General features: G+C 41.5%; 1 protein-coding gene across 1 annotated transcript; it reads left to right on the top strand.

Annotated features, from left to right (window-relative positions):
• Nucleotides 1-4,186: 4,186 nt before the first annotated feature.
• coq2 (coenzyme Q2 4-hydroxybenzoate polyprenyltransferase) lies at nt 4,187-8,861 on the top strand. Its single transcript, XM_080853683.1, has 7 exons — nt 4,187-4,522; nt 5,267-5,433; nt 6,723-6,844; nt 6,955-7,040; nt 7,130-7,263; nt 7,386-7,574; nt 8,011-8,861. The coding sequence occupies exons 1-7, from the start codon at nt 4,219-4,221 to the stop codon at nt 8,149-8,151; spliced, it is 1,143 nt and encodes a 380-aa protein (XP_080709809.1). The 5' UTR covers nt 4,187-4,218; the 3' UTR covers nt 8,152-8,861.
• The last annotated feature ends 593 nt before the right edge of the window (nt 8,862-9,454 follow it).

Raw genomic sequence — 9,454 nt, 5'->3', positions numbered from 1 at the left:
GGTCTCGTCTCGCTTCTTCAATGTCTGGGGGGGGTGTCTGGAGGAGGTCTATTGAGGACTTCCTCAAAGTGTTCCTTCCAGCGCTCTAGTTGTTGGGAGTCTTTAGTGAGAAGGTTTTCCTGTTTGTCTCTGATAGGCCGGCTTAAGCTCTTGTTCTTACCAGCTAACTGTCGGGTAATTTTGTACAATTCCCTTGCGTTGTTCTGCCTGGCTGCTGCCTCTGCTTTGTTGGCGAGCTCCTCCGCTTGTGCTTTTTTGTCCCTCTTGCAGCTCTTTCTGACGATTATGTTCTTTTGTTGGTAGTCTTGTCGGAGGCCTTACTTCTTATTGCGGTCTGTCTCTATGTTGAGTTTCAGTTTGATGTCTCGCCTAGCTTCAATCTCCCTCCATGTTGGATCGGTAATCCAGTCTTTTCTTTTGGGGTCTCGGTACCCCAGGACAGTTTCACATGTGTCAGTGATAGCCTTCTTGCATCTTTCCCAGTTGTCATTTATGTTTTCTCCATCTGCTAGGGTTTGGAACCGGTTTTGGAGTAGAATTTCCCATTCTTGCCGTGCCTTGATGTCTTTTAGTTTTCTTGTCTCAAATCTTCTCTGTACCCTGTTTCCAGCTTTCTTTTTTACTGCCAACTTCATCTGGAGTTCTCCCATGAGAAGATGGTGATCCGAGTCTATATCGGCGCCCCTCTTGACTCTGACATCGAGGAGAACTCTCCTCCATTTCCTGTCTATTGCAATGTGGTCGATCTGGTTCTCTGTGCGGTGGTCCGGAGATATCCATGTAGCTTTATGGGTTTGTTTGTGTGGGAAAAGACTGCCTCCAATCACCAACTCGTTGAGGGCACAAAGGCTTGCAAAGAGAAGCCCATTCTCGTTCATCTGCCCCAGACCTTCTGTCCCCATTGTTCCCTTCCAGTCGTTGTTATCGGTTCCAATCTTGGCATTCATGTCTCCCATCACAATCTTAATGTCTCTAGTGGGAGCCTTTTGGAAAACTGCCTGTAGTTGTTGGTAAAAAGTTTATTTCACTTCAAACACAGCAGTGTTGGTTGGAGGGTAGCACTGAATGCATGTGATATTGCGTCCTTTGGATGCGAACCTGGCTGTGATGATCCGTTCTGATATTGGTTCCCATTCTATACGACTTTTTGCTGCGTCTTTTGATAGGAGTAGTCCTACTCCATATGTGTGGGGGTCTTTTTCCTTTGGGTTGCCAGAGTAGAGGAAGGTCTCTCCAGTGGCAGTTCTTACCTCTCCAAAGGTGTTCCATCGGCTTTCACACACCCTGATAATGCTTATGTTGTACCGTTGCATTTCCTTGGCCAGTTGTGCCAGTTTTCCTGTCTGGTATAATGTTCTAACATTCCAGCATCCGATTCTCGTTCTTGACTTAAGCTTCAGCAGACTTTTCCCCCCTTGACGTCTCTTTTGAGTTTGCCCCAAGGGGTTCATGGGTCCCATTTGAGGGTCGTCAGTTAGGCTTAGGTCACTTTCGAGGTAAGTATCCATAGTTTCAGTTTCTGTAATCATTTATTTAACAGCAGGGTGGGTGATTAGCCCAAGCTGCCGTTTCCACAAGTTATCCGCAGTGGTCGTAGACCACTTTTCTAAAAGCTCCATGGTCAAGAGGCAGTTTTGACTATATGTTGTCTGACCCCTCGCCCTAGACCTGTCCGGTTTGGTAAAAACCTGCCAGGAGTTGCCTCCCACCGGCATAGCTCTAAGGGGTCAATGGGGTGCACAAGCTCCCTTACCACGACAAGGTAACAGTCATAAAGGAGTATGCTGTTACAGCATATACAAAATAAATTAAATCTTTGATTGTACTTGTAATGTACTGCGTACCTACTTTTTTCCCTACATTTGTTGAAGGTGTGGATAATGCAATATATTATATCATATAAATCAACACATTATGACATATATTATATCATATGTAGTCACCTTACCTATTATATACTTATTTTTTTCAGAAAAAAAGAACAGCTATTTTAGAAGGATAAAAAAGCAGTTAATTTATTGTATACAAAAGTAATGGAAAGAACAAAGTTGAATTAATAAATAGATACATGTAATAAATAAATAAATAGATGTATAAATATGAAAAGAACACATTAGATAAATAAATATTGCAATATGTTAAATAACTGTGAAATCAATCATTTTAAAACATTTTTTTAAAACTACAGTTGTGTGTAGTGTGGTGAGAGGGAGTTGGAGGGATAGCTCTGCTGCTGCTGCTGCTGCTGCATGTAGAGAACTGACTGGTGGTAGGTGCTGGGACCTGGATGGGAATAAGGAAAGGGTGCTGGCATCCTTGAGGCTGCTCTCTGATCGGTTTCCATGCAGTCAACCAGTCGGTTGACTGAGGACACGAGCGACTGGAGCATCTCTCTATCGCTCGTGTCCTGTCTTTCGTGCCTCTTCAGTAACTCAGACAGCTTGTTGTGGATCTGCTGTGAGGGAGTCACCTTCCGCTTTAGTGGTCTCCTAAAAAGACCACTCCCTCCCACTGCAGCTGGGGTGACTGGGGTCTCTTGTGTGTCCATTTGGGTGTCCTTTTGAGGGACATCCTCCTCAACAGTTGTAGAATCTTTAAAACGGGGGAAAAAAAGGGATATAAACAGTCTAAGAAAGATAAGATCAATCATTTCAACAATGTAGAATTGCAGTGGAATTCATTTAACTCCCTCAAATGAGTTCAAAGTAATTAGTATTATTTCAGAACAAAAAATCAAAACCAGTACAATTTGTCCTTGAGCCAGACCCCCAAATTTGGTTCTACGGTACCAAGGACACAAACAAGTTTATTTGTCACATGCATATAGTTACTGGGTTGTAATAAATGAAATGAAATTGTGTCAGTTGTCAGGCTTTTCCTGTGCATAAATGAGAGAGAAGGGGGGTAGATAAAGTGCGGATATTACAGTAGATCACTTTATGCCTTAATCGCTGTCCTCGGATGGTACCGTCCAACCCCCTGGCCAATGTAATTTACCGGGCCTTTTTCTAGGCCTACTGTAAATGTGTTAAATAAGACTGTGTAGAAATCTTAGATGCATGGCAGATTTAATCGACTTACCATCATCATTGTCCTCCACTCCGTCAGACAGGTCGAGGTCGAGGTCTTCATCTGGGGAGACTGTGAAAGATATTAAGATTCAGTTAATCTTAACATTTTCTTAACCGTTCATTTTCATACTTGTTTGAACACCATATTCACATATTCACTCAACACTACCACAGCAACACGAGACACATTTCACTGAAATTGAATATAATAGCCTACAGAGCCTAAATAATAATGAGTTAACTTATGCTATTTCATACATTAGTTAAGCATTAAGGCCTATTCCTACACTAGTATTGTAAAGTGTAAAGAAGGGAGGATGGATTGATTGAATGGATTGTTTTGAATTGAACATGTACTTGAAGATCTCATTTTATCCTCCATAGGGTTTGGCTCTCCAGTAGGTGGCAGTCATACACTCAAAAATGTTCAGTCTTCAGACAATTTTATAGAAGAAGAGGAAGTGTGCGCCGTTAAAAGCGGTCCATACATGGTGAGTTTGATGCATGAATGTAGGCTAGTTGGGCTAGTTAGTAGTGAGTGAGAGAACCAAGTGACCAATGCTCAACATAGTCTGTAGCGAGGTTTCAATGGTTATGTTATAGCTTTGAAGTGTTTTAAATTTTTGAAAAAGCCCATTAACATGTTTATCGTTGTCCATGTCAAGATAATTAGCCTAGGACGTTGTAAAGGTGATACTCTGATATTAATATTCCTGATGAGTAGTTTTAGTGTTAAGTGTTTTATTCGGCCAGTGTTACGTTAACCCGTTATTTGTCGCTAGGTAAGTGAAGCTAGCTAGGGAAGTAGCAACATTTCTCTGTTGTTTTGAAAGCTATTATATCTGGTTACCTTACCAATGCTATCTAAACTTTGATAACGTTAATTAATGTTTATCCTTAAATGAACCTCTGTAAGCATGGTACTCAGCACAGCGGACTAAAACAAATACTCAATGAATGCGGCATTCTTTTGACCAAAGCAGAGCCATGGATCAAAGTAATCTTATTCGTACTGGCACATAGCGAGAACTGTCATGGCACACATAGAATATGACGAATAAAGAATGGTCGTAATTTGCATTTGTGTCCTTTTTTATTTGCCATTTGCAGATGTGAAAGATACGGTGTTTGAAAATCTACACACAGTATGACGGCCATCCTAAAACACGCATTACACTGCAGGTGGAAGATACCTTTCAGAGCCTTCTACACATGCACATACCCAACTCACAGGAACAGAGAAACAAGCCTGGCAACTCCTCTCCAACGGGTACCATGTCATAAACAGACTGACTTCCATGCTCATAGTGTATGGACTCGTTCTCTGTCTGGAATAAAGCTGATAACTATTCGTAAAAGGCTGTCCAGTCTGTCTGCTGCGGCTATTGTGAACTCGGCTCCATTATATATGAAACCATATCTTCGTTTAATGCGACTTGACAAACCCATTGGTGAGTGTGTAAACTGTGCAGTGATATCACACTGACATGCGTGCACACACCACACATACTAGTATTTAGGAAGAAACTGACACTGGAATTTTTCTGTGACAGAATAGGGTCTTATCTATATTATTAAAAACTAGTGGTCGACAAGAACAGAAATAGCTAATCATTATAATGACTGTTAAGGCAAGCGAGGGAAGCTAAACGCTACAGTGTGTAATCTTCACACTGCATTGATAGAACTGGCATAGTATCTTCGGTTGACCTGTAACTTTTCATATGTTCTCAGATTGGTGACATTGCCATAATCTGGTGCAGTACCATTTGGAGTTGTTACCTGGGTTGGGTCACAGTCTAAACATACATTTTAAATTCTATAAAAGTGTGTGGTCACTATGTGGGGGTTCAGATAATGCCTACTTTTCAGGTTTCACATTCAAGGTAGAAGTTCTGTTCTCTCTGACAGCCCAATGTTCACTTTACTCTTTAGCCCCTATGTTCCATCTTAAGGGTTCCTGTACAACAAAATGTATGCTTCTTCCAATAAACACACACGTTTTACTAATGTACTTTATGAAATGGAACCTAAATTCAATTGTATGTATGCATATAATGCTCTTATTCAGACATTGCACACTTCTTTGTGTCATAGCAGTATAAAAGAATAAAGGACAAAGGCATGTCTGAACTGATGCTGTATCAACACAGAAGTGACATTATTACAGACTGGTTGTTTTTCATGTCCCCCAGGAACATGGCTCCTCTTCTTGCCCTGCACATGGAGTATAGGGCTGGCTGCAGATCCTGGTCACCTTCCAGACATGAGCATGCTAGCACTGTTTGGAACTGGAGCATTGCTCATGAGAGGGGCTGGCTGCACCATCAATGATATGTGGGATAAAGACTTTGACAGAAAGGTAAACATAGCACAATCTATTCCCTCCCAGACTTTCACTGTTAAGTTAGTGCCCATGATAGTGCCCATGCAGAAATCTGATGGCTGATGGAGCTGATTGTAATCAGGTGGGCCAATCTCTGATCTTTAGTAAAAGCCTAGAGTGCTGACTCAACAACTATTAAGGTATGCTGGGTTAAGCTCCACCCTCTTTGATTGAGTGGATCCCTACAGAGACAGACCTGTGTCTGTTTACCCCATTAAATGTGAAGAAACCAGAAAATGGCTTCTACAGTCATTTGTTTTTCGGTCGACTAATGTCTTGTAATGTAAAGTAAACTTATGACTGGAGAAACAGGTCGTTCTCTACAGTTTCCAAGACTGATAATTACATTATGAGCCTATCGGGGCTTATTGCCGCAGGTTAAAAAATACTGCCGTTCTCCTAACTGTAAGTTCCAATGACGGTAAAAGGCATGGGTATCTTGTCTGGGAAGTCCCGCCCCTCTTCTTCCAGCCAATTTGATTTTGCCTCAGAAGTGGGTCTGGCAAACTTGCTACAGAAGTTCATTTCAGCATTGTAAGGATCCTTGGAGCCAATCACAAACTGGCTATTGGATACCTGTCACCTGGATTTAAACTAACCACGGCTACCTAACAAAAGCTACGGCACGGAGAGTTTTTAAACATTGGACATCTGTATATGCCCTATGCACACTTCTGATTTATTGGTGCTTTTATCCACACAAATTATAAACTTCGGGAGTGGCAAGCTCCCTGACAGGGGTGGCAGCTGCCCCCCTGTATAATCGCCTCTGGTAGAAAATGGGGAGACACAGATAGAAAATTAACATTTAATTTGAACTAAATTATTATTTATGACTTTTTTCATCTTGTTGGGCCTTCAGACAGCCCTGGCGGTCCGCCACTGCTTTCTTAGCCAGTTAGTAGGGGTGGATTAGGCTGGATGAACTCCAAATGTTTGCCGCCTTTTGAAGCTGAAATCACATTCCATTGTGCCTGTGGGAGCACCAATATTCCTCTCTTCTGGTGGTACTTTAAAAACAATGCTCCAGATTCCATTAAAGATCTAGAAGAATGAAGGATGTCCTGTTGTTCAAACAATGCCAAGTCCACTGGCAGAAGAGGAGTGTCTGTGATTCTTGTGTAGGCCCATTGTGTTTATTTCTGTAAACAAAACAATGACAAGCTCGTCCAGTTCATCCAGTCTCCATTGAGGTGTTGTTTTGTGTTTCTAGATGGATGATCTGCCAAAAGTGTGTTTCATTCATTCCAAACTCTCTTTTGAAGGTGGTTCGAACTGCGACCCGTCCCATTGCATCCGGTGAAATCTCCCGCTTCAAGGCTCTCCAGTTCCTGGGCGGTCAGCTCAGCCTGGCCCTCTGTGTGCTTCTCTGCCTGAACTACTACAGGTGACCTCACATGAACAAGACTGCTGCATGGTGTTCTGGAAGTAGAATACATACTGGTTATGTCATATTCAGTTATTTCAGACAGATGATCAAGATTTCTTTTGTAACAGTATATTCCTTGGAGCTGCTTCACTGATTTTAGTGGTCACATACCCGACCATGAAGCGTATAACATACTGGCCACAACTCATGCTGGGTAGGAAAATCATCATCAACATAATGAAGTTCCAGCAATAACCTATTACAGGTGTTGTACTTAGCCATGACCAAGTTGTTTTATTTCAGGTCTTACCTTCAATTGGGGAGCATTGCTAGGATGGTCGGCAGTGATGGGATCGTGTGATTGGTCCATCTGTTTGCCGCTCTATTTTTCAGGTGTGATGTGGACACTGATCTATGACACCATTTATGCTCACCAGGTAATACTGATATTTGTTTCCTGTAAGGCAAAATCGTAGACAAAACCTAGACAGAACTCTGGGCAACTTTTAGATGTAGGCATAAAAGACTGCACTTTCACATAACATGTTGGGTTTTTCAGGATAAAGAAGACGATATTAGAGTGGGCGTCAAGTCTACAGCTCTGAGGTTTGGAGAGCAGACTAAACCATGGCTCTCTGGCTTCTCTGTTGCCATGGTGGCAGGCCTCATCCTGGCTGGACTCAATGCTCAGCAGACTCTTCCCTATTATGCAGCCGTCTCAACTGTGGGCCTCCATCTGACACGCCAGGTGTGTTGAGTGAATAAAACATGTTCATAGGTAGATCTAATACTCAACACTTCATCTTCTGCCTTCCTCCTTAAGAAAATTGTTGATGGAACATAGTTTGTGATAAGAGAGTGCTCTATTATAATTTCATGTGCATTCGTCTGCGCAAAAATTAGGAACACGCTAAGCTGATAACTGACAACGCAAGTTCTGCAAATAATTCAGCTTGAACAGCTTCATAAACAAACTTAGTTCAAACTGACTGCTGTGTTATTTGACATTTTCTACACTTGAAGATATTTAAGATAAAGTGACCCCAATCTTTAATCTTTGTTTAATTTGTTTAAGTGCTTTAATCCTTTGTAGACTGAATGTGCATTCTATTTGTTTAACCTTTTAGCTTTCGTTCCTTCCTGGGAAATGTCTGAAAAATATGTTTTGTTGTTTCATCACATAGATCTCTTCACTTGATATCAACAAATCAGAGGACTGCTGGAAAAAATTTGCTTCAAATAGAAATCTTGGACTAATTTTGTTTTTGGGAATAGTTATTTCCAATTTAATGAAGAAACAAGAGGAGAGACCCAAAGAAAATTAGTTGTGTACATTAATAATATGACAAATAAACTGCAGAGAGAGAAAGGAATTGCCATACTGAACACAACACCTTAACTTCCAGGAGATGACTTCGTTGGAGTCTCCTCCTCATTGTTGATATATATGAACACTGTCATGCCTGGCTTGGCCGTGCACGGTCTCCCTCACTCAAACCCTGGTAATAGGAAGACTTTGAGCTGTCCCTCTCCCTCCGGGCTGCAGGGGGAGCCGTCTGCTCTGGCCAATGTGGCTAGATGGCAATCGATTGGCGGGTCACTTTAAAACAGGTCCTGATGTGAGCACAGTCTCTTCTCTGCTTGCTCTGGTCCTGCAGCAACTGGGGCTGGGTGCAGCACATTTCTTCCTCAGCTCCCTTTTCTGCCATTTTGCACTACACATACACTATGCTGATCTGCACTACACATACACTATGCTGATCTGCACTACATGTACACTATGCTGATCTGCACTACACGTACACTATGCTTTTGATAATACATGAGTTATGATTCCAAGATAAATGCTCTTCTTGGTGCACCATTAAATCAAGCAGTGATGACGGAGCCAAGCAGCCCAGCGTTGCCATGGAAACTTTGCTTCCCTGTGGGGAATATTGAGGTTTTAAGGGTTGAGGTTGTAAGGGTATGCTTAGATTTGATTTAAGTAAAAACCTTTTTTTTTGCTACGTTCCTTTTACTCTCATGTTATTATTGCCGAGTTCTTCTAGGATATAATCATGTATGCCACTTTTGCGTCAGTATATTTCCCCCATCTCAATACATTAATTCAAACAGGCTGAAATGGATGGATGGTTTTATAAATAAAATGTGTGATAACTTTTCTTGGGTTTGTTTGAAGATGATCTGTGCCACATTTGGTTAAGATTCAAAAAAGGTTTGTGGCCACTGAAAACTATAACACGCAAACGGTTTAAAATAATCTAAAATCCATAACACTTGTGAGGCCTGGTCTGAAGATCATCTGAAGGAAGTTTGGTGAAAACTGTACAAAATTTGTGGCCTGTACATTTCTTATTTTCAAACCCTTTTTAAGATTTCCATGACATGTTGCCATGTCTTGAGACACAAGAATACATTTTTTTAAGGCAAACATATCGACAGACATTAGCCAAAACATATTCTTGATTATTGCATCTATTGGTAAAATGATAAAATTATTTCTTGGATCCTCAAAATATACATCAAAGCTTTGCTAAGACATGACCCTTACCTCCTGTTCGGTGGCTTTGCCACGGTTTTTGAGTGGCTGCGACTTACGACCGCTCAAAAATCAAAAATCCATAT

This window comes from Sprattus sprattus (genome assembly GCF_963457725.1).
Source record: "Sprattus sprattus genome assembly, chromosome: 16".
In the NCBI taxonomy this organism is placed as follows: domain Eukaryota; kingdom Metazoa; phylum Chordata; class Actinopteri; order Clupeiformes; family Clupeidae; genus Sprattus; species Sprattus sprattus.
This window is presented reverse-complemented; position numbering and strand designations above follow the sequence as displayed.